At 38.7% G+C, this 26,292-nt stretch overlaps 1 protein-coding gene across 8 annotated transcripts in view; it reads right to left on the minus strand.

Annotated features, from left to right (window-relative positions):
* The window catches only part of RELCH (RAB11 binding and LisH domain, coiled-coil and HEAT repeat containing), a 126,375-nt gene that overhangs the window by 18,826 nt on the left and 81,257 nt on the right, over positions 1-26,292 (minus strand). For 4 of the 8 annotated variants that reach the window (XM_077810750.1, XM_077810748.1, XM_077810751.1 and 1 more), the window contains 9 exons: positions 25,933-25,981; positions 24,907-24,986; positions 21,274-21,380; positions 20,598-20,697; positions 11,108-11,190; positions 10,853-10,916; positions 8,050-8,188; positions 7,318-7,434; positions 6,397-6,485 (listed from right to left, as the gene is read on the minus strand). In XM_077810750.1, the coding sequence (XP_077666876.1) occupies positions 6,397-6,485; positions 7,318-7,434; positions 8,050-8,188; positions 10,853-10,916; positions 11,108-11,190; positions 20,598-20,697; positions 21,274-21,380; positions 24,907-24,986; positions 25,933-25,981 (828 nt within the window). Of the gene's footprint in view, positions 1-6,396; positions 6,486-7,317; positions 7,435-8,049; positions 8,189-10,852; positions 10,917-11,107; positions 11,191-11,947; positions 12,031-20,597; positions 20,698-21,273; positions 21,381-24,906; positions 24,987-25,932; positions 25,982-26,292 lie in introns of those variants that run through there. The other 4 variants (XM_077810752.1, XM_077810749.1, XM_077810747.1 and 1 more) reach the window with 2 other exon arrangements.

Genomic DNA, 26,292 nt, shown 5'->3' on the forward strand with positions numbered 1-26,292 from the left:
TAAGTAAAAGAACAAAATCTTAAATGTATTCGGATCTACAGATATATAAAAGAGCACCTAGCCAGGGCTCCATATGCTTTCCAGAATAAGGAACCCCTCACTAAATACCTGATCAGTAGCCTCGTCCCACTTTCTCCAGCCTTAATACCTTGAATGACCACAGTTGCCATGGTATTGGCTAAGAGAGGTATGGGTTAATGCAGCGAGGACCTAAACATTTTAGGACTTTATAGGTAAAATACCTCTGCAGATCCCTTCTCAAGAGATTGATTCATAACTAACCCCACGGTAGAGAGCTGATTACTTACATAACATAAGAACAGATACTGGGTTGGACCATTGGTCCATCTGGCCTAGTATCCTGTCTTGACAGATGCTAGATGCTTCAAAGGGAATGAACAGAACACGGCAATTTACCCTCTATTGACACCTCAATCTGGGACAATTCTTCAGATATGCCACCTAAAAAGAATGGCTTTTCACATCCGATGCAGTGAAGACTGAAAAGAATTTGTTTAGCTTCTCCACAACAGCCTTGTTTCCTTGGAGTGCCCCTTTAGCATCTATCGCCAGTGGCCCCACTAGCTGTTTTGCAGGCTTCCTGCTTCTGATGCACTTAATTTTTTTTTTTAATGTTAGTTTGTGTCTTTTGCTTGCTGCTCTTCCAATTCTTGTTTGGTCTGCCTAATCATACTTGTACACTTGACTTGCCAGAGTTTATGTTCCTTTTTATTTCCTTCAGTAGGATTTCACTTCCAATTTTTAAAAGACATCATTTTATCTCTATCTGCCTCTTTTACTCTGTTTAGCCATGGTGGCATCACTTTTGGTCCACCCCCCCTTTTTTTTTTAATTTGGGGTATACATAAAGTTTGAGCCTCTATTATGATGTTTTTAAAAAAGTTTTCATGCAGCTTGCAGCCATTTCACTCTTGTGACTGTTCCTTTTAACTTCTGTTTAACGAGCCTCCTTATTATTGTGTCGTTCCCCTTTTTGAAGTTAAATGCTACTGTGGTGGGATTCTTTGGAATTCCCCCCCGCCCTCCCAAGGATGTTAAATTTATTTACATGATTACTGAGCGGTTCAGCTATATTCATCTCTTGGACCAGATCCTGTACTCCTCTTAGGACTCAATCAAGAATTGCTTCTCCCCTTGTGGGTTCCAGGACTAGCTGCTCCAACCAGCAGTCAACCGTGTCTTGAAATTTTATCTCTGCATCCAATCATGAGGTAAGATGTCAATATGGGGATAGAAAATCCAGTAATTGGGGATTTCAACTGTTTTTGTAATCTCTCTAATCTCCCTGAGCATTTCACCATCACCATCCTGGTCAGGTGGTTGCAAGAATATTCCTACTGCTATACTCTTATTATTCAAGCATGGAATTTCTAACCATAGAGATTCTGTGGTAAACTGTTTGATTTAAGATTTTTTCTATAGTTGACCCTACGCTTTCTTTGACAAATAGTAGCACCACACACCAGTGTGACCTACTCTAGTACCCTAGTATTACCATGTCCCATTGATTATCATCATTCCATCTAGTTTCTGTAATGCCTATCATAGCAATATCCTCAGGCACTCAAGTTTACCAGTCTTAGTATTTAGACTTCTTGCATTTGTATACGAGCACTTATTACATTTTTCAATATTTAGTTGTCTTCAGTAGAGGACTTCTTTCCCAAAACAAGTAGGGAAGAAATAAAAATGTAAATATAGTGTCATGTGGCAGCTTTAGGAATTTCAGAGTCAGAGACGTTTCTCAGACGCTGCCTAAAACCAAGTGGAACTGGCCCACAGATCATCTGGCATAACGACACAGGATTGAATACAAGCCTTTTAGACAATTTGAACAGAGCGCGATTCACTCCTGAATTTGTTCCTAAATGTCACAAGCAATCTGATGTTAGCCAAATGGTTCTGTTCAATCCAGATAATAACTCAATAACAACAAACTCAGGAAGTCTAATTATGCCTAGGGAAATTTGAAAGATTTTGGGGAAGACTGGGTGAGTATGTGGGTCTACTAACATGGGATCAGAGGCTACACTAGAGGAAAGACCAGATCTGTGTTCATCCATGAAAAATAAGGCATTTGATATTATCCATCAAGGCAAACATCTGCCATGGGATGGAGCATGACAAACGATTTTAGAAACCCTGTTTCTTGGAGATCTTAACGATATACCAATGTATGCTGACTTTGGAGCTTGTGACTTCATCTAGCAGACAAAAGCAACTCTCTTGCAGACCAATGAGCCAAGGAAGAGCGAAAGATAAATGTACTATTGTCAAAGACATGCCCTTGTGATCCAAAAGATCACACTGGTGTCTGAAGTGGTATGTTGGACAACATGGCCACAGTTGCTAGAAAGCCAAGTCATTGATGAACAGGTCTCAAGATCGAATTGTTCCAAGTTATGACATACTAATATGAATCTAAATTCTTCAGTCTTTTCCAGATCATGAGAACCAAATTTGCGTACACAAGTTCTTTAGCTTCAATTTAAAGCCATCTTATTCAACCTAGCAAAGCCCTAAACCTTACACATTATGTAAACTAATACATAAACCTAAACAAAACTAATTGGTTCCACTACATGCAATGATGGCAACACACAATCTTTTACCTTAATCCTAGATATGTTCCTCAAAAAGTTACTTTTTCAGATAATATAAGCCATTACTGAATATGATAAAATGGTTGAGAAGAAATGAAACTAGACACAACTTTCATCTGCTGCAGCTTTTTAATTTATCTTTACTTTTTGTAGACACAAAATCATTCAACTCTTCCGTGCATACACTGACTGACCCATGCCAGATCCTTTCCAAGAGCACTTGGGGTAAGGGAAGTGCAATTCTTGTCACCTCTGACTGATGTTCAGATTATTACTGTCACTCCTGACTCACCCTTCCGAAGTCAGAGTCAGATTCTTTCCTTCTAAGGCTAGAAAGTCCCACATTTTAATATTCTTCACCCCTAATTCTATTTTTCTTATATAAGATACACATTTTATTAACCATTAACCAAAACCAGAAAAAGATACACCAAAGTTTATTAAAATATAAACACAGCCAGGAGCAGGGTTTATATTATTAAGTATTGAAGAGCAGGCCTAAAACTCCTACAGAATAGAGTCTCATGGGATTCCCCCAGGGTTGAATTCTGTTGCAATTTAAGCCCATTGCTTCTTGACCTATCCTCACAGGTTAAAAAGAACAATTTTTATCCCTCCTCCATTTAGTAACAACTTTTTATGTACTTGAAAACTGTTAAGTCCCCTCTCAGTCTTCTCTTCTCCAGACTAAACAGACCCAATTTTTTCAGTCTTCCCTTATAGGTCATGTTTTCTAGATCTTTAATCATTTTTGTTGCTATTCTCTGGACTCTCTCCAATTTGTCCACATCTTTCTTGAAATATGGCAGCCAGAACTGGACACAATATTTCAGTTAAGGCCTACTCAGTAGAGAGTTGAACAGAAGAATTACTTCTCGTGTCTTGCTTACAACACTCCTGCTAATACACCCCAGAATGTTCACTTTTTGTTTTGCAGTGGTGTTACACTGTTGACACATTTAGCTTGTGATCCACTATGACCCCCAAGATCCCTTTCTGCAGTACTCCTTCCTATGCCGTCACTTCCCATTTTGTATGTGTGCAATTGATCGTTCTTTCCTAAATGGAGTACTTTGCATTTGTCCTTATTGCATTTCATCCTATTTACTTTAGACCATTTCTTCAGTTTGTCCAGATCATTTTTAATTTTAATCCTATCCTCCAAAGCACTTGCAACCCCCCCTCTGAGCCTGGAGTCATCTGCAAACTTATAAGCGTACTCTCTATGCCATTATCTAAATCATTGATGAAGATACTGAACAGAACTGGACCCAGGACTGATTTCTGTGGGACCTCACTTGATATAGTAACTCCTCACTTAACGTTGTAGTTATGTTCTTGAAAATTCGACTTTAAGCAAAACAGTGTTAAGCTAATCCAATTTTCCCATAGGAATTAATGTAAATGGGGGAGGTTAGGTTCCAGGAACACTTTTTTCCCAGACAAAAGACTATTTTATCTCTCTCTATATATATATAAATATCCACACACACACACAGAGTATAGGTTTTAAACAAACAATTTAATATTGTACACAGCAATGATGATTGTGAAGCTTGGTTGAGGCGATGAAGTCAGAGGGTGGGATATTTCCCAGGGAATGCCTTACTGCTCAATGATGAACTAGCAGTTGGCTGAGCCCTCAAGGGTTGACTCATTGTTCTTAATGTAGCCTCACACTCTACAAGGCAGTATGGAGGGAGGGGAGACAGCATGGCAGACAGACAGAGACACAAACTGTGTCTTTAGTACACTGTCTTGTTAAGTTAATCAGCAAGCTGAGACCGCCACTGCTGCCAGGAAGCTCCCTCCATCCTGAGCCCTGTCGTGTGTTCCCCCTGCTTTATGGAAGACTGGGTAAGCGGGGTGCAGAAGCAGGGGGACACCCGGACATTAGCCCCACCTCTTCCCCCCCTACCCCCTGCACAACAAGCAGGAGGCTCGGGGAGTAGGTCCAAGGCAGAGGGCAGGAGCAGTACATGGCAGTGGGGGGGAAGGACAGCTGAACTGCCAGCAATTGATAGCCTGCTGGGAGGCTGCTGAACAGGGAACTTAGGGGAGTGGGGAGCTCATCGGGGCTGCTGGTCCACCCTGGTTCCAAGCCTCCACCAGCTAGCTGCAATGGGCTGCTCTTCCTGCAAGCAGTGGACAAAGCAGGCGGCTGACAAACAACGTTATAACGGAGCATTGCACAACTTTAAACAGGCATGTTCTCTAACTGATCAGCAACGAAACAACATTAACCGGGACGACTTTAAGTGAGGAGTTACTGTATGCCCTTCCTGCTTGACTGTGAACCACTGACAACTACTCTCTGAGGATGCTTTTCCAACCAATTATGCATGCACCTTACAGTAGCTCCATTAGGGTTTTATTTCCCTAGTTTGTTAATGAAGAGGTCATGCATGACAGTATCAAAACCCTTACTAAAGTCAAGATATACAACATCTACCACTTACCCCCATCCACAAGGCTTGTTTCCTTGTTAAAGAAAGCTATTAGTTTGGTTTGACATGATTTGTTCTTGACAAATCCATACTGACTGTTACTTATCACCTTATTATCTACTAGGTGTTTGCAAATTGATTGCTTAATTATTTGCTCCATTATCTTTCCAGGTACTCAAGGTAAGCTGACTGGTCCATAATTCCCTGGGTTGCCCTTATTTCCCTTTTAATAGCTGGGCACTACACTTGCCCTTCTCCAGTCCTCTGGAATCTCTCCCATCTTCCATGACTTTCCAAAGATAATTGCTAATGGCTCAGATATCTTCTCAGTCAGCTTCTTGGATGTATTTAATCAGGCCCTGGTAACTAGATAACATCTAACTTGTCTAAGTAATTTTTAACTTGTTCTTAGCCTCTGATCTTATCTCATTTTCGCTGGCATTCACTATGTTAGATGTCCAATGCTACTAACCTTTTCGGCCATTTCCACATTTTCTGTTATCGTTGTCCCCCCCTCATTAATGTGCCTACCCGGTCCTTCGTTTTCCTCTGGCTTCTTTCCTTCATGTCTCTAGCTAGTGTAGTCTCATTTTGTGCCTTGGCCTTTCTAATTTTGTCCCTATGTACTTATATTATTTGTTTAAATGTGTGTATAGTTCTCTTTTAGCCAAATTACATTTATTTTAAAGCCTTTTCTCAAGTCAGCCCACATAGCCACCTGATCACTTCCACTGCTTTCCTGTGAACTCCCTCCAATTTATCAATGTTTTGGGTAATGAACTGCAGAAATGAACACTATTGCCAAATAAGGGAGTTTCCAGAGCTGCATTTCAAAATTTTGCAAGTCTTTTTGCTGCCATATTGCCCTACAAACATGTCTCATTTGCTGGATCCTTTCAGCATTACTGCTTTCCAAATATCTCCCTTCTATTGAGTTTGTTTCTAAAATGTGTTGTGGCTCCTGGTTTTAGTATATCTTTTTTGACTGTTTAAGAAATGGCACGTGGTAGGAACAGCATTTTCTTCTCCCACCTTCATCAGGAAAAATAAATCAGTTTGTGCTGAAAATCTTCAAGTTTTCAATTTTTTTGTACTGGAGAATTTACTCCAATTTTCGAAAACAGTTTTTAAAAAATCCTTTCAGTTTACACATATGAAGAGGACATTAATTTTTTTCTAACAAGAAAACTATGCTGTGATATACATTTGAACCAATAGTCACTACTGACTACTGTAATGCTAACTACTTAAGGCTAAAGATTAAACATCTCATCTATCTATTGCCACCTGTACCTCAAACCAGAATGGTAACTTCAGTTGCTCACCTCATGCTCTGGCGAGAGATGTTCCATGTCAGTTCGTAAACACCTGAGTCCAGGCAAAAAGTGATTGACCATTAAATCCTCTGAAATGACTAGCAGGAAAGCAGTTAAGGCATTTAAAAAAATAATCATCATTTGATGTTACATGGTTTTATCCCAAGGCAATACGCAAACAAATTACTTAAAGATATATTAACATTTATTCTAATTGTTGTGAAGTGTTTCACAGGTCTTGGTTAATTTTAGCAATTTGATATTAAGTGACCCAAAACAGAGTCAAAATGAGAATAATAAATTACAGAAGAATTAAATGTAAAAAAATTTAGAGCCTGATCCTGGATAACTGCAGGTTGGTAGCACCAGGTTCAGAAGAAGGTAGGGCGAGGGAAAAAGAATGGAGGCGAGAACAGGGCTTAAAATATTTTTGCTACGACATGTTTTACTGTAACATGTTCATTAAACAAACATGACACAACACAAAAATAAAACAGTTTCAGTGTCTGGAATTTAACTGGAATAGTCCATTGCTATCAAAAACTGTTTTTATTCCCTATGTTATTTTTGTAACAGGTATGACAAAGGGAACTAATGGTAAATCTACATATGGAAAAGTACCTGAATCAATCTATGTCACTACTATTATTATGTCAAAAGGATGCTAAATGAAGGGGAATTGAGGATGGAAGGAACTGAAGCATGATATATCTACACAATTCTCTTTAGGGTTCTTCCCTACCCCAAAAGCAGATTTAAAAAAATAAATTTCAGTTCTATCTATTGTGAATATCTGGTTTTTAGATTATTGAGAAACTCACATACTATTATTACTACTCCAAGGGAGCAAGCTATTTTGTAATTCCCAAATATTAAAAACCAAAAGGATGAAAACAATTAACAGTTAAAAACATAACCACACAAGGATACAACAACAGGAAAGAGCACTATAGGCTTCAAACAGATGGGTTGCAATGTCCAGTCTCTTTGAATCCACAGACTGCTGGTTGTTGACCAAGGCTAACTTGTGTAAGTGCGGAATAACAACTGGAAGAGTAAATATTTGAGTCAAAGTATTATTTTATATGGACTCTCACAGACTTTTCTCCCATAAACACTAACTTGCGAAAAAGTTTCTTTTTTTGCAGCAGCCTTTATGATAAAATGATAAGCAATTCCCACCCTCCTTTTATGCAACAGGAATGGCACCAGACTAAGTTGTTAAAGAGAAAAATACAATGTACTATAGCCTCTTGAAAAAGTATTTGTCAACAGTTGTTAAAGAGGTATCTATGATGGAAACAAATATCTGAAATATCTCAGCAACCAAGGGGTGGTAACAGCTGGTAAAATGATGGCTTCCAGTGGGACTGCTAGTGGGGTTTCAATTATTATGTTGCAAATGTATTTCAAAGAAAATGGCAGAATATTGGCTCTTGAATTAAAAAAACCACAAGTATTAAAAACACTGCTCACATTATATATATCTGTGGAATATGAAGAGTTGTAAATTTATAGAAAACATTTCTCATCATGAATTGATTCAATATTATTTTTCATACTTTGCTAATGCTGTCTATCAATGTTACTCTATTTAACAAACAGTAACCAACTTATGAAGTTATTTTTAGGTAAAGAACATTCACTTAAGTTGCAGCTTACATTCATCTCTAAATCTCGGCTCAGCATTAGGTCCGACTCTTCCGAACGTTTTTATGATCTCTGTGTGTAAAGAATGTTGGTCTTGATACTGAGGATCTTCCAAGAAAGAAGCCAACTGCATTTTTACTCTTTCCAGTAGCTTAAATATTCACAAAAAAAAGTAAAAGTTAACAAAAAAGGTGTCAAAAAACTTCAGTCACTTAGAGTATATTTCTGTTTTCTATCCATTTTCAGAATTGCTTACAATATTGATTTGATTTTTTTGTTGTTAATCTAGTATTCTTCTCTATTACAAAAAGAAAAGGAGTACTTGTGGCACCTTAGAGACTAACCAATTTATTTGCGCATAAGCTTTCGTGAGCTACAGCTCACTTCATCGGATGCATACTGTGGAAAGTGTAGAAGAAGATCTTTTTATATACACACAAAGCATGAAAAAATACCTCCTCCCACCCCAGTGTCCTGCTGGTAATAGCTTATCTAAAGTGATCACTCTCCTTACAATGTGTATGATAATCAAGTTGGGCCATTTCCAGCACAAATCCAGGTTTTCAACACCCCCCCCCCCCCCACAAACCCACTCTCCTGCTGGTAATAGCTTATCTAAAGTGACCACCCTCCTTACGATGTGTATGATAATCAAGGTGGGCCATTTCCAGCACAAATCCAGGGTTTAACAAGAACGTCGGGGGGGGGGGGGGTAGGAAAAAACAAGGGGAAATAGGTTACCTTGCATAATGACTTAGCCAGTCCCAGTCTCTATTCAAGCCTAAGTTAATTGTATCCAATTTGCAAATGAATTCCAATTCAACAGTTTCTCGCTGGAGTCTGTGATTTGTGCTGGAAATGGCCCAACTTGATTATCATACACATTGTAAGGAGAGTGATCACTTTAGATAAGCTATTACCAGCAGGAGAGTGGGGTGGGAGGAGGTATTTTTTCATGCTTTGTGTGTATATAAAAAGATCTTCTACACTTTCCACAATATGTATCCGATGAAGTGAGCTGTAGCTCACGAAAGCTTATGCTCAAATAAATTGGTTAGTCTCTAAGGTGCCACAAGTACTCCTTTTCTTTTTGCGAATACAGACTAACATGGCTGTTACTCTGAAACTTCTCTATTACTGCATATTTTAAACTCCTTTTCTGTGTCCTGCCTTTTAGGATGCTATCACAATGTCTTACTTGATTAAGGGAACTGTTCTATACACAGATTTGCCCAAAGGCTCCATTATTATGTTTCCTTACCCCCAATTATTTTCATTTTTTTATTTAGTTAGAACTGAAGTATTAAATGCCCTATCAATGTTTTAAATATCAGAAATAGCCTGGTGAGAAATGGAGGGAAGGGATGTGGGCAGAGCCAGAAGGAACTACTTTACAAATAATTAATGAAATTAAAGAGAGCACATGGATGGACAAAAGACCAGAAAAAAATTAAAAAGCATTTTACATTTTCAAAACAGATAAATATTATGTACAAACTGGCAAATTCTTCTGCACTCAAACTTGAAAGGACTGAATAGCATTTAAAAGCATTCAGATAAAAGGTAAAGCAACATTCTCCTGGTAAGAGGTCTTCTATGGTAGGTTTCTGGATGACATATAACCTCTATGTTACAAAGAGAGAGTTTTATAATGGGAGCAATTAATATACTTATTTCAGATAGTTAACCAAGGACTTTTTAGCTAAATGCAATATATAACATGAATTCCAAACTACGAAGTTGCTACTTATCCATCTTCCAAAAACTGTACTTGTGAGTCATCATTGACTTCTTATTCACATTTCCTCAAACATATTATTTTAGGATTTAAGAACATGTTGAAATTACAGGAAGAATGCAAGCTCTGCAGAAAGTTGTGTGAGCTTTTTATACCTCTTATTGTACACACACTAAGCAAAATGAAATATACATCCTCCTGCTGGCAAATACTCCTAACTTTTGTAAAACTATGAAACTGTTAATCATATTCACCATAATTTTTTAATCTATCAATTTAACACCAGAAAAAACAATAGGAGCAAATAATGTACTCCTCAAATAGATTTAATTGTTGGCTACTTAAAGGATTCTAATTAGCATTTTAAAGTTAAATAAAAAACACTTATTTATTTTTTGTGCATGACTTTAGTGCTGGATTTCCAACATCTCTTAGCTAATTTGTCAGCTATTTTCTTTTTTGTTAAATCCACTTTTATGTTCTAAATTATGCTTGGTCTTGTAAACACAGAGTAAATAAATGTAATATTTATACTTCTCTGATTACAACTGAAGGGAGTTCACTCAGGAAAATGCCCTAATGCCTTATTATCAATCCATCAAAACATCCAATACCCCTATGTACTATTATTCTAAAGTTCTTTTTTAGAATCTCCTAAAACTCAGAATAAAACTATCATTGATTCCCAACTTCACAGTTAACTCCTGTCAGGCTGATATTTTGGATTTCTGTGCCATAATGAGAAATGTCTTCACAAAGAGCATCACTGTAGAAAATCCTGAAGTCTAACACAGAATAATTAGCTAGCTTCTGCTTCCCTCCTTTTGTAAGACAGAGTTTTGTGTTTGAAACAAGAATTTCTTCTAATAGTAAATCTATTGTTTTGCAAAAGGTAGGAAACTTGGAGATTTTCTTAAACATTACTGTGAGGGAAACTTAATTTATAAGTAGTATCTCTTGCTCACAGTTTGGCAGTAAGTTACTATACTTGTCAAACTCAACCATCTGCTATATGATTGAGCAATAGTTTGACCACTGCTAATAGTTCAGTTTGTTTATGATATGCAATATTCCTACCTCTCTCTGTGTAACTGTTTCCATGATGGTACCAAAAGCAGGAATTGTGGCTATCCTTACAGAGCTATAAGAAGAGAAAAAAAATCTTTAAGCTGTGTTTAACCTTAAGAATGAATAGAATGAAAAGTAATGCAAATTCAAAGTTAGTACTTTAAGATAGATTAGTTTCTAGCACTGACAAAATAAAAAAAATAAGCAGATGAGGAAAAATGCTCAAAAGACTTGATTAACTCAAGGTCTCAGTCTGAAACTCACAATTCAGGATCACTGGACAAGGTAACAAGGGCCGGAGCAACCCGCTTGTCAACTAAGGCTTCACTCATGCCTCGAAGAGTCAGCTGTAAACCAGTCAACATGCAATAAAAAATGGTTTGGTAAACTGGAAGGAGAACTGGGTTAGCTGTGACTGAGGATGGGCAGGCAGACTCATGGGCCTTTGTTGGTTTAGTCACTCACACAAGACATTAAAATGGTCAAAACTCTTTGTTCATGCTCTGGCACTTACTGGTAACAACCTGTTAGTGATATCAGCAAAAGCATCCCTCCTCATCTTGGAAGAAATATCACATCAGTATGCTGGCCCTTGAAATGTGTACACAGACACTGAACTTCTACAGTTACTTATCAGAGACTATGGTAGCGATAACAGATTATTTTGCATTTCAATATTTTGAATCTTGTCTATGTATTTTCCCCAAGCTAACAGTGGTAGCACTATAAGGAATATTCGCCGCATTTGATTTACTGCAGTAAGGCTGATAATTGAAATCTGCAGGTGTTGACTGCAAATATATTAAAACATTAATATTCAAACAATTATTTATTTAAGAGAATTAATGTACATGTAACAATTTTCAATTTAAAATTACTTTTCTGTAATTTTACTATCTTCTAGTTATTGCCAAAATAATTTTCACTTTTAGATACTGCAGTCAATCTAGTTTTTACCTGCAACTGAAAGAGGCTCATCTTAAATGCAACATGCTTTTTTCTATTAGAAAGCTTTTGTCACTGGAATATTAAAGAAAACTGATGGTTATTTCTTGACAAGTATTCAGAGGGATGCTTAATGTATAAGGCAAGCAGTAAACTTACATTTCAGGGTCACTGGAGAGAGTAATGAGAGCAGGAACAACTCTCTGAGCTACCAGAGTTTCATGTACCCCCTTCACCAACAGCTGAGCGGTCAGAGCAGGGGGGGTATCACAGGTGATGCACGGAAAGAGCGAGCACAGTATCATGGGAAGAAGAGTGGCACAACCGAGAGAGAGAGAGAGAGAGAGAGAAAGAAAAACACAAAAAGCAAACCAAAATTAGAAGCTAAGCAAATACAGCTACACTAGTGCTTTATATATGCAGAGGGCATGAAGAAAGCTCAGGTGGCCTGGCAGTCAGTTCAAACCTGATGGAGGCTGTTCAAACAAGTGTCTTGGTCTATATATTTTCCAGATTTTTTGCTATTTGGAAACCCAAATAACCACTAAAGGAAACAAACAGCCTAACTCGTAATTTACTTGTTAGACTGCAAGTCATCTGAAATACCAAAGTGATGCAAATTTGAATTTTGAAATTCAAGCACACTTGAATACAGTTCCAAGTCAATGGGATTATATTTTGCTGCTAATATATGACTGGCAGGTGCAAAATGAACTGCTTTGCCAGACTGAATGCATGCAATTTTCCAACACTAAACTGAAGCTGTAGGACCACTACTGTTAAAACTGTACATTTTGTAACTTGGCATAACAAGCACCTTCTCAGATGCCACTAGGTTTACCTCATTATATTTTTGGAATACTTTAGATATCAGAGCCATCAAGCAGCGCATGTGAAAAATATCCCAAACATCCTCAAACCATCCTTGCTGGTCCAAGCAAGTAAAAAAATCTGATAATCCGTAACTATCAGATTTTCAAATACTTCCCAATACGAAAACTATAGATTTACTTATTGCAATAAATCCCAAATTTGAAAATGTTGTGTATGAATACTTTTTCCTGTGCCCACGAATATCCGGAAGTCTTTTCAATTTAAAAGGTCACATTAAAGGGCATGTGAATATACCCGATTTCCTTTTTCAGAAATAACCATGCTGCTTGCTCAGTAGAGTTTAATTTTGCCAAGTAGCAAACAGCAGCCTCTGTAAAAGTGTTTCATAAATGACAAATCCCAAACTTTCTTCAATGATTACCCAAATGGGTATTTTATTTGCATCATTTAAAAGATGGAAGTATTGTGGACTTTCTTCTATCTTGTGCTCCACCTAAGAAAACCCACAATTTTATTTGATGTGCTACTTCCAGTGGCAGATTAGCCACTGAGCCAACAGGGCCCATGCCCGGTGCCCCGGCCAATTGAGAACCCCTAGAAAAACGGTCGCCCCCAGATCCTAACCTGCTCTGCCCGCCCATTACTCCAGCCCAGGAGCTGGGTCGGGGTGCAGGGGCTTACGCCGGTCTGCCCGGTGCTCCAGCCAGGGTGCGGAGTCAGGACACAGAGGCTTACCCCGCTCTGTCCGCCCGGTGCTCCAGCCGGGGAGCTGGGTCAAAGAGCGGGGGCTTGGCCATGCTCTGCCCGATACTTCCATGGGGGCTTGCGACACAGGAGCTTGGCGCGCCCCACCCCCTGGCTAGAGCACCAGGCAGGCGGAGTAGGGCTAGCCCCCATGTCCCGACCCCATTTCCCCGACAGGAGCACCGGGGGACGGGGGCGGGGGGAAGAGAAAGAAGACAGCAGGTAGGGGGGTGGGGCCCCCACAAAACCCTAATCCACCCTGGCTACTTCATAGCATATAAAACATATAAAGTGTACCTCTTCAGTGAACTCTGAAATGTTCAGAAGATGCATCAATGATATTAGAGAGACCAGGTGGGTGATGTAATATCTTTGATTGCACCAACTTCTGCAGTTGGTCCAACCAAAGGTATTACCTCACCCACTTTCTCTCTCTAATATCCTGGGATTAACATGGCTACAATTACACTGCCTATTTCAATGATATAGCAATTATTTCAACTTCTACCAAAATAGCAAATTAAATTTCTTGCCTTTACCAAACAATGGCACCAGAGGACAGAGAAGGGCCATGTGGGTATACAGGAAGTTAAACAATTTATAGCATACGAAGCACTGTAAATGCAGTCTGTTTCTGACTCTCAAACAATCACTTGGGAACCCATTTCTGCATTTTGGTGTTTATCTCAGTACTTGGGTGCCTAAATTTGAACCTTCTTATTCATGGAGTAGTTTGAGACTGAATTAAAAAGGGCTCAAAGTGTTAAAAATTAAAGCTTCCAGAAACAGACACCTAAACTTTATTTTGAAAGTCAGGAGACACTGCATCTTTTCTAATGAGTTTTACTTTTAGCACAACTAGAAGAGTACCTACTAAGTTACTACTTGGAATTATGCTCCCAGTACACTGGGCTCCACCAATATATACTGTAGCACAGTGGAGAAAGTTGATCACAGTGAAAAACCGAGAAGGCAAGCTGAAATAGCAATGTTTTTTTGTTCAACTTTTATAGGCTGATGATGATGCAGGGAACAGATCAGGTCACTGCAATATTGGTTTGCTATGCCCACAATCCCCTCCGACCTCTCAATTTCTATAATCTCCCCTGGGGACGTTCCCCAAATTCTCCCCATTTTCAAAATTATAAATTAACCCCTGTTAAAAATATTTCTCTGGACAGATATGGCTACTTTTCAGAATCCCACTTGGTCAAACTCTGAAGTCAGCGGTGAAATAGTCAGAGAAAATTGGCTTTCCAAGGTTCTGCAGCAGTAATAAAATGAAGCCTGGGTCCTATATTTTTGAGCATTTTACAAATCTATTAAACAGTGGGGGTGAAGGGCTTTGAGTCCAAAAGGCATTCAGGATAATTTGTACGCATTACACTCAGAGCAAACTAAATAGGCAAAATCCCACAACTTTGTGCACTGGTTATTCTCCATTTGATATGAACATTGTGTTTCTTTAATCTAAAATTTGATTTGATTTTCAACACTAAAAAAAATTCCCCAAAGCACAAAAAAAGGAGGTTTCCAACTACATAATTACATTACATACTAATTATTTCCATGCTTATTTACTGTGAGGTCAGCTGAAAAAAATCGCTGAAATGCTCATCTTAAGTACAGCTCTTTAAATTCCCATTAAGGAAATGGCCACTGTTTGTTGAATTAAGATTAGCCTACTTTTGTTCAGCGATTAGATGACCATTTTCCCATTTAATAAACGTACAATGTACACTTTTTACTTTTAATTCCTATAATTTGTGAGCAAATATAAAACCTGAATTTTTTTTTACCCACTGCAGCTTTTTTTTTTTTTTTTTTTTTTTAAAAAGGTCTTGAGGAAATATACTAATTACATCAAGAAAGCTTGGGATTGACATTATTAGTGAAGAGGTAATGATCTCAGTTCCATCACAATTTGAGCAACACTTCCATTAAAATATAGTAAAATATATTTTTGACCTGAAGGTAAAAAGAGGCTCTCTTTTATGATTTATATTTGAATTATAACAGTTCCTGAACTAGAACCTATCATACAGACCAACAAAGCTCATAACCCAACTATGCATGAATAGTGTTCAAACCAGCGCAAGTCAAATTTGGGTTAACACTCAAAACTGGGAAGTACCGACAAAATGTTAACAATTAAAAGCACAGAAACAGCAGAAAGGGGGAAGCCAGATAATATTCAGCATATAAATTTACACAGTGAGACTAACACAATATTTTTATTTTTACTCTGTATTTTAATTTCTTTATAGACCTACTTATTGTAGCTGTCTACACATACTAAGTCTACAGAGGTGCAACACAGAACTCTCAGTCCAAGGAGAGTGGGGTGGATGTTAAGGTGGCTTTGTACCTCTCAATCCTCGACTGCTGTGCGGGCCCTCGATGTAACTTAGACAATCCTAGAGGCCTGTCCAAGTTACAGCAGCCTTCAAGGGCTGCCCCATGGGACACAGGACCGCTCAGAACCTCAGCAATGCTGTATGCAGTGGTCTGGCCCCTGTAAACCTGCTCTCCTTCTGGAAAACCAGGTTTTGAGACAGGGTCCTCAGAAGGCACCTTACTGTTTTTCGCAGTGCCTGTGCCAAGGGAATCCTTCAACAGCCAGAGTCAGGGCTTTGAGGATCCATTTACCCCACTCCAGCCCTCCTACACAGAGTAAAGGTATCAGAGCAAGGATGAAGATGTCACCCCAAATGTTTATGTGAGAGTGCAATGTCTACTTACATGCTACTGACATTTAGGAAATGGTGATATTTAAAAAACTGGGTTTTTTTTATGTTTAAGGAAAATGTCTGCAACAGCACATGCCCTGCAATTCAGGAGAAAGTAAAACAAATTATAGTATGGGAAAAAACTATCAGACAATATAGACTGTTCAAAACCCACTTATTTTGCCCCTCATCTGGGGATGGGAAGAAACATTACAGTTCAGGCCACAGCCATTATGACTGAGGTCCTTCAAAGATGTTGCCAAGGGCCTCCAGCAAGCAAAGAGGAGTGAGGCTCTAATATTCCAAAAGGTAAGACAAGCAGAATGGTTTGATAACATTTGAGACTATCTGAAAGTGCTTTAATGGTGGGTATCTGTATCACCATTTTACAGAAGGGGAAACTGAGGCACGAACTGATCAAGTGATTTAATTAAGGTTGCATAGGCAGATCTTTTGACCCCCAATCCAGTGCCAGAACCACACTGCTTGCTGCTTCCCCTTTAGGGCTATTTGCTGGCTTAGGATCCTGTTGAGTTTTAAAACATCTTTATTACAATAGCACATAGAGCAGAGGTGGGCAAACTGCGGCCTGTGGGCCACATCTGGCCCGCAGGACCCTCCTGCGCGGCCCCTAAGCTCCTGGCCTGGGAGGCTAGCCCCTGGCCCCTCCCATGCTGTTCCCCCTCCCAAGCAGCCTCAGCTCACTGCGCCACCAGCGCAATGCTCTGGGTGGGGGGGCTGCGAGCTCTTGCCGGGCAGCGCAGCTGCAGAGCCGTGGCCTGACCCGGTGCTCTGTGCTGCGCAGTGGCGTGGCTGGCTCCAGTAGGGCGGTGCAGCTGCCTGTCCTGGTGCTCTGGGAGGCTCAGCTGTAGCGCTGCCAGCCACGGGTGCTCCAGGCAGCGCGGTCGGGGGTGTGGATAGGGGGCAGGGCGGTCAGAGGGCAGGGAACAGGGGTTCTGGGGGGCACTCAGGAAGGAGGGGGGGTTGGATGGGGTGGCGGGGGGGCAGTCAGGGGTGGGGGATCCAGGGGCGGTCATGGGACGGCGGGGGGGAGGGTTGGATGGGGCAGGAGTCCTGGGGGTGCCATGAGGGGGCGAGAAGCAGGGGTGGTCAGATAGGGGGTGGGGGCCAGGCCACGCCTGTCTGTTTGGGGAGGCACAGTTTCGGAAACCCGATGTGGCCCTCAAGCCATAAAGCTTGCCCACCCCTGACATAAAGGGTGGGTCCCAATCACAGTTGTGAGCGCACTGCTCTAGGTGCTGTAGATGTCACTCCACTCAGTACAATACATTTACAACCAAATGGAATAGCAGGGATATAATTGAGGACAAAATATGACCCCAAAGAAAAATATTTCATGTACTACTTGCCTTTTACTAAAACGGGGGAAAATATTAATAGAAGCAATATATTGGTTGGTGATGAGCTATTTATATTAAAACATGCCTATGATTTAATTAATTCTTTGCTACTCAGAGCAGATTTAGGCTCTGATCCTGCACCTGGATCAAGTGTGCAGTTCTCTGCACTCATGTGGAGCCCTAAATACTGCAATGACACAGGAAGTACCAGAGTCTCATGCACAAGGAATTAGTGCAATTATAAAAAAGAGATAAATACACTTTTCAGGTGTGAGAAGCACAGAAGTCCTTGTACTTCAAGCAACTGAGGAAAGATATTGGGACATCCTACTGTATTTCTCTACTTCTGATATTTTTGGATTTGATGGCTAAGGAGATAGTAAACAAATTCAGGCAAACTTGTGTCTATAAATTTTCACAGTATGAAAACAGAGATGGGGAGAGCTCACAGAGTTACTCTATATTTTCTTGTGACAAATATAAAACTATAAAGCAATGTATTATGAATACTATTGACTTTTCTCTCAATGTCAGGCAATGACAGAAATTGGCTTGTAATACAATTCTGAAGCGAGTATAGATTCACAGATATTAAGGTCAGAAGGGACCATTATGATCATCTAGTCCGACCTCCTGCACAACGCAGGCCACAGAATCTCACCCACCCACTCCTGCAATAAACCTCTCACCTATGTCTGAGCTATTGAAGTCCTCAAATCATGGTTTAAAGACTTCAAGGAGCAGAGAGGACCCGTGCCCAGTGCTACAGAGGAAGGCAAAAAAACCTCCAGGGCCTCTTCCAATCTGCCCTGGAGGAAAATTCCTTCCCAACCCCAAATATGGCAATCACCTAAACCCTGAGCATATGGGCAAGATTCACCAGCCAGATACCCAGGAAAGAGTTTTCTGTAGTAACTCAGATTCCACCCCATCTAAATCCCATCACAGGCCATTGGGCCTATATACCATGAATATTTAAAGATCAATTAATTACCAAAATCATGTTATCCCATCATACCATCTCCTCCATAAACTTATCGAGTCTAATCTTAAAGCCAGATAGGTCTTTTGCCCCCATTGCTGCCCTTGGAAGACTATTCCAAAACTTCACTCCTCTGGTGGTTAGAAACCTTCATCTAATTTCAAGTCTAAACTTCCCATTGGCCAGTTTATATCCATTTGTTCTTGTGTCCACATTGGTACTGAGCTTAAATAATTCCTCTCCCACTCTGGTATTTATCCCTCTGATATATTTATACAGAGCAATCATATCTCCCCTCAACCTTCTTTTAGTTAGGCTAAACAGGCCAAGCTCCTTGAGTCTCCTTTCATAAGACAGGTTTTCCATTCCTCGGATCATCCTAGTAGCCCTTCTCTGTACCTGTTCCAGTTTGAATTCATCCTTCTTAAACATAGGAGACCAGAACTGCACACAGTATTCCAGGTGAGGTCTCACCAGTGCCTTGTATAACGGTACTAAAACCTCCTTATCTCTACTGGAAATACCTCGCCTGATGCATCCCAAGACCGCATTAGCTTTTTTCACGGCCATATCACATTGGCGGCTCATAGTCATCCTATGATCAACCAATACTCCAAGGTCTTTCTCCTCCTCCGTTACTTCTAATTGATGCGTCCCCAGCTTATAACTAAAATTCTTGTTATTAATCCCTAAATGCATAACCTTACACTTCTCACTATTAAATTTCATCCTATTACTATTACTCCAGTTTACAAGGTCATCCAAATCTTCCTGTATGATATCCCGGTCTCTCTCTAAATTAGCAATACCTCCCAGCTTTGTATCATCCGCAAACTTTATTAGCGCACAGCCACTTTTTGTGCCGAGGTCAGTAATAAAAAGATTAAATAAAATTGGTCCCAAAACTGATCCCTGAGGAACTCCACTAGTAACCTCCCTCCAGCCTGACAGCTCATCTTTCAGTAGGACCCGCTGTAGTCTCCCTGTTAAACAATTCCTTATCCACCTTTCAATTTCCATATTGATCCCCATCTTTTCCAATTTAACTAATAATTCCCCATGTGGCACGGTATCAAACGCCTTACTGAAATCTAGGTAAATTAGATCCACTGTGCTTCCTTTGTCTAAAAAAATCTGTTACTTTCTCAAAGAAGGAGATCAGGTTGGTTTGGCACAATCTGCCTTTTGTAAAACCATGTTGTATTTTGTCCCATTTACCATTGACCTCAATGTCCTTAACTACTTTCTCCTTCAAAATTTTTTCCAAGACCTTGCATAGTACAGATGTCAAACTAACAGGCCTGTAGTTAGCCAGATCACTTTTTTTCCTTTCTTAAAAATAGGAGATATGTTAGTAATTCTCCAATCATACGGTACAACCCCTGAATTTACAGATTCATTAAAAATTCTTGCTAATGGGCTTGCAATTTCATGTGCCAATTCCTTTAATATTCTTGGATGAAGATTATCTGGGCCCCCTGATTTAGCCCCATAAGCTGTTCGAGTTTCACTTCTACCTCAGATATGGTAATATCTACCTCCATATCCTCATTCCCATTTGTCATGCTACCATTATCCCTAAGATCCTTTTTAGCCTTATTAAACACTGAGGCAAAGTATAGGAATAAGGTTATGAATACAGTTAATCTGTGAATTATGCCATCAATGAATTAAGTGCGTTCGAGGTGAAAAAAGAACAAATGGATCAACAAGTTCAAGATGCGCATGCAAAGCTTACATACAAATTTACGCAAGCACATTTCCAAATTTGACAAGGTAAATAAAACTGGTTTGAACACAGAGTTCAGTACTGAAATGATTGCTCATATCCAATCAACGTTGTTCAGCATGCAAAGATCAAATGTAACACTGAAGTCAGTAGCAGAACAAAGATGAGTTCACAAATTACTATAAAAATGTCTTGCAAGCAGTTGATAAAGCATCAACATTGTTCAATTAACTTGAATATGCAACAGATGCAGAACCAAAACTGTACAACGTAATAACTTGCTGCTCCATCACACAGTACACAACCTATTCAGAGACATTTTTAGATATAGAACACAATACATACATTTTCAGATACTGAGATGAATATACTTATTTTAAATACACTGCAATTTCAGGCTCTGTGTAACAGAGTTTTGATACTCACTTACCTCAAACATTCTAGCAGCTGTGCACCGAACAAGAGCTGAAGTATGGACAACTCCATACCACAGTACAGTTAACAGCAGTTCATGGTATGCTGGGTTTGCTCTAAAAGAAAATAAAAGTCAAGCTAACACTATGTGTAGAGTGGGTCTGATTATAAACTGCAAAGGCAGTCCTCAAAGGCATGTAGAAATGTGCATTCTTTAAAACACTTAAACCTCAAAAAATTCATTTGAGTGAGACTTTTTTAAAGTCAGTTTTACTGATGGGGGTGGGGAAATGGGCTGTATCATGCAACTGATCCTTTCAAAACAAATTTCAGGAAAGCCACTTTTTGTTCTGAATGATTTACAGTGACAAAAAATTTATTAGAGACACAAAGTAGGTGAGGTAATATCTTACTGGACCAACTTCCGTTGGTGAGGCAGAGAAGCTTTCAAGATACATAAGGTGCGGACAAAACATTTATTGAAATGTTCAAATATAGAATATATTCTGGCTTAATTTTACAGTAGATATTGGGTTTACCACTGTTTAACTTTAAGTTAATCAAGTACAGCTGATTTATATGCATAATTCACCTGACCTTTTGTTGCAATTATACTTATAGCTGAAAGTACATTATGAAAATTTTTGTAAATATTAAATCATTTAAAATCAATTCCATGTTATGTACTTTACCCCAGTTCCACAAAAGAAGCCTTCAGGCTATCAAGAGGAGCATGTGATAGTGAAAGCATAGTCATTACATCTTCTAAGAATCCAACTAACAGTTTGCGGTCTTCTTCCTAAAAGAAAGTATGCAACATTAATTTTAGTTTTATAAGTTATGCTATGCCTTAAAGATTTAAGTAAGTTTAAAAGGCAAGAGCATCACAGAATAGATAAGGGAAAATAATTTTAACTGACATGTCTAATCTTTAAATATTTCATTATACAATCTAATATTCATATCCAAGATAAAACCAATATTATTTTAACAAAACAAACCCAATTAAATAGTTTAAAGAACACTATCCAAGCATTTTTCATAGTTTCTGAAATATTTTTTATTGTCCACGTACCCGTATCCGTTCAAAAGTATATGTAATGAATGTTTTTCCTTCAGACTCTGTGCTGGTGCACGCATACACACTTGTATGTTGTTCCAGGATTGGTCAATACTATTATGGACCATTTAGCATATTAAGGACATGACAAAAGCATGCCTTAAATAGCAATGGGTAGAATATAAGAGGTTTGGAGAGTTCAGATAAACGATAAGCAGATGAAGGGTGCATTGAGGGTGCCCTCTTTCTAGGGCTTGGACCGTTGCCATTGCCCTACCCTCTGACTGGATGGTTTGCATTTCATAATCTGACATATCTTTAAAAAAAATTTAAAGGCGGAGTCAACCTCAAATCTGTTCAATAAAATCTAAAATGTTTCACATCTTCCATGTACAAAGTTTTTCTAATTTTGTAGACCACAGATTCATTTTTAATTTAAAACAGTTTCTATTAAGACTTGAGTTACTCTTAAATTGCCTTTTCATTAAAAAAGCAAAATTAATATGCTCTGGGTTAAGCAGTTGTAAGTGCTCTAACTACACATCAGGGATGTTTGACTGTCTGGCAAACTTGTACCACTCAGTGTACAATTTCATTATTACACACACACGCACACGGTTGAAAAAATCAAGCTCTGAAAAGTGGAAAGACCAGAATTAACCTTGCTTAATTTGGCTCCCATATGCATTCTGGTATAGTGCGTCAGAGACTATATTTTTGCCACAGGAACACTGTCTCATGCAGTGCACAGAATGGATGTTGATCAATCAGTGAGAAGCTATTCAATATTTTGTTTTCTTCTCACTATTCTATGTATGGCCCCAAGCCTTATTTACTGCACATTATTTAAACCTTGCTCTGCAGACAGAATTATTAATTTGCTAATGCACTTTTCTATGGTGCTCATCCCTGGAATACCTGAGTGTTTCATAAACATTCACTGATCAGTCTTCCCAATACCCTTATGGGGAGCTGATGAATACAGATTAAAGTCAAAAGTTGCCACTAATTTAGCTGCCCAACTGAAACACTTAGGACCTGATTTTTCAGCATACTTAGCATTCTATAGTACTTCATATATTCAAAGAAGAGCTTCCACTGACTTCAGTCGCAGCTGTCAGTGCTCAGCTCTCCTGCAAATCAGAGCCCTCCCCCCCAGTTTTAAGACTGCCATCCAGAAAGTGAGAAACAAAATTAGTGCCCACCTGTGAAGAGTTTGGTTTAAAACAGTTGCTTACCATCACTAAAAGCAAAGAAGCTTCTACTAAGCATGTGCAAACTGAGATGTTTCAAAGGATTATACCTTGGCCAATTTTCACAGGAAGGGCAACAGCCACATCCTTGACAAAGGCTACCCTACTGCCAAATTTCAAGTCCTTGCCTCAAAGCCGGGGTGCTAGAGCTTTTCAAATACAATGTCAGATTTTTCCCCCCCCCTCACATGGGCAAAACAATGTCTTTTCTCCTACTTTCATTCTTGGAAATGTCAATGTTTTAGCTGAAATTTAAAAGAAAAAAAAATTCTGAGGCAGACATTCAAAATGAGAAATATAAGCCCAAACAGTTAAAAGTTGGCAGTTATAAGCAACTGAAAACACGGTCTTATAATGGGAAATGTTGGGCAACTTTAATAATAGATGGTTATTACCAGCTCCACCTATATAACATTTCTGAAGACCATGGCTTCCTTATATATTTGGAACTGCCCAAATTTTTACCGGCAGCAACATTCCAAACTAAATCAACTAAATAATTCTCTGGAGTACTTGGATAACAGAAATCTGCTAATTTGAATCAGTTTGCTGACATTTTTGCATTTAAAACTTGACAGACAGTAAACCTGTTTAGACTAGATTAAAGATGGTACTACATAACATTAAAGTTAAGCATCCTCCTAATAAATGTACTTTTGCCTTGTGATCCCATGTTCTGATGTCCGAGAGTCATTTTATTCACCTTAACAGTGTAAAAGCACATTGTCATATGCTGTAAAGATTTTACATTTGTAATTAACTACTTTTTCTTCATATGGGAGAACTCAGTGAAAAATGAGAGACCAAGTCATCCAATAATCAATCAATAGAAAATAGTCCCACAATAATGGAAAAAAATGCACAAGTCATGATAAATCAAGGACGCTACTGGAGCAGATCTCATTCACTGAGTTTCCAATTCATAAAACTTAGAAAAACCCGTATTGGGGTCTTTAAAGGTGATCTGTAAAGGATAAGAAAATGTGCCCTCTTTATTTATACATAATAAGGAAACCAAAGTCTGAAAGGGTTCTTTCTATGAAGAATTTCTGTACCTGATTTCAAGCTTAAGAGCATCAAATATGGTCCTTGCAGTTTTGCTAGAGTCCTTTTTATGGATGACCCACATATGTATTAGGAGAGTTCTTAGCCCTTAGAATGAAGGGATGTAATCCTTAACAAGAGATCTTTCTGCTCAAATATTTTAGTTAAATAGAAGTCAACAAAATACCTAGGAGAATTCTAGTTTATCTGCTCATTCAAATTTTACTTTCTCCCATGGTATCGGTCATAAACCCAGACATCCAAGCCTCTTCTACACTGGGAAAATTTACAACCCCCCTATCCACAGCTTTAGCCACTGGTTTAGCTGACTTAATGTTTGTACTGGTGGGACCTCGAATGTAGAAAAAAACCTCCCTCAACTGGACCTGTTTTTACAACTGTTTTGAATAGACCGGATTTCAAAATTGACTAAAGGACCGTATACGAAGTCTGTTTGAGAGTCTTGTGTATGCTGGAGCTCTCAATCAATGCTAATAATATCCGTTCATCTGAAAGTGTTATAACACAGACTGAAATTTATTTTGGGCAAATTTCCCCTGTGCAGACGTGGCCACAGTCACCCTGAAGTTTTCAAGGATAGAAAAAACCCAAATTTCGAAGGTTAAAAGAAAAACAATCCTCCTTATTTTGAAAAAAAAAACCTTTCAATTCTTTTATACATCATAAAGCAGCTGAAAAAAAGCTATAAGAAATCAAAATTTCTTCAACCAACACCAAACAAAAATATCACGGTTACCCAATTATAAACCAATCTTTATTCAGATGCTACTACAAATTACTGGGCTTTTGCTTTTTATATCAGAAATTCTCTAAGATATTTATCATGGTAATCTGTCCATCCTCTTTTACAGTTTGAAGTTTAATTTACATACAGTAATTTATTCAAAGGGCTGTAGAGGGAGTTCTACATTTGAATACTAAATTAAAAAAAAAAAAATCACACTTACCTGAATATAGCATGTAAGGACGCCTGTTGCATAGATGGGAACTGTGGCTTTTGTTAGTACCCCATTCCCTGCTGTGGAATCTAAAGTCATTGATATAATGTATCAGAAAAATTTAAAACAGAATTCCTTATCTTGCAATTAATTACTTTTGGACAATATTACAGCATGTTCACCTTTAAGAGTGATTCATTAAGTTTACATGTTCAACATTTTGACTGGGTACACAGAGTACTACATTTGAGATCTATGTTTAAGCAACATTCTAGGCTTGACAGAAGAAAAATAATGGAGAGATACAGTTGCTACTGCAAACAATTCCTACACTAGGTAATTTATTGAAAATTCCTCCCGTTGCTCATGCCAGTTCAGCCGCACCACAGGGAGCCTTAGCGTAGATGGCTCTCTGGTCCGAGCAGGCATTTTCAACAATGGACCAATTAAATAAGGCACAACTAATTAAAATGGTGCTGAAAACAGCTGCTGGAGTCCATGAGCCATCTATGCTAGGTAACTCAATGTTACCAAAAGTGGTGCAGCTGAACTGGTGTTAGTAACTGTGGGAAGTTTTGGCATGTAGCTCAGTAGCAGCATTAACAATTTATTTTAAGGTGCACAAGAGTGTTCAAACTGGTCAAAATACATTAGACAGTTCTGGCTACAGACTCACGCCAAGATGTTAAAAAATGGGTGCCTAAAATTATGCTTAAATCCTTATTTGGTCACCTAAATAAGTGGCCTGATTTTCGAAAGCACTGAGCAATCAGTTTCCTTTGGCCTTTCAATTAAAATAGACAGTATTATGCAAATATTTATTTTCATTTTAAAAACATAATTAAAGCAGCCATGTCAATTTAAAATGAATTTTACTTTCAAACTAACTTCTGATTACAGATTTTTTTTTTTTTTTTTTTTTTAATTTTAATCACTTTCATGGACCGATTCCAGAGACAAATAGTTTACAATTTTCCTCAGTTCAGGATGAGGGTGATTTTTATTCATGTTAATAAAAATGAATGTGCTACTCACCAATGTTTTCTTCAGACAGTCTTAAGATTTCTTGGAATTGAGGTTTTACCTACAGAATAGATGGGTACCCAATTTAAGAAAATCTGTAACAAGTGTCAGTTTATTTATAAAAGCATGTAAAGACCAGAGAAATGAAAATTTTGGAGACACTGACAGAATACTTTGAAAGTTTTCCCAAGTTTTCTCAAAACTCAAGGGAAGTGTGATCTCATGAAACCAAGCCTTATACTGAACATCTGATACTGAATGAGGGGGTAAACACCATCAATAGTTGACTTTAAAGGCAGAAGGCACTCAGCAATGGGCAGAACCAGGCTCTATTTGAGCTGCACAGTACCACAAAAATTATGCTTACTGCAA

The sequence above is a fragment of the Eretmochelys imbricata genome, chromosome 2 (assembly GCF_965152235.1).
Source record: "Eretmochelys imbricata isolate rEreImb1 chromosome 2, rEreImb1.hap1, whole genome shotgun sequence".
In the NCBI taxonomy this organism is placed as follows: domain Eukaryota; kingdom Metazoa; phylum Chordata; order Testudines; family Cheloniidae; genus Eretmochelys; species Eretmochelys imbricata.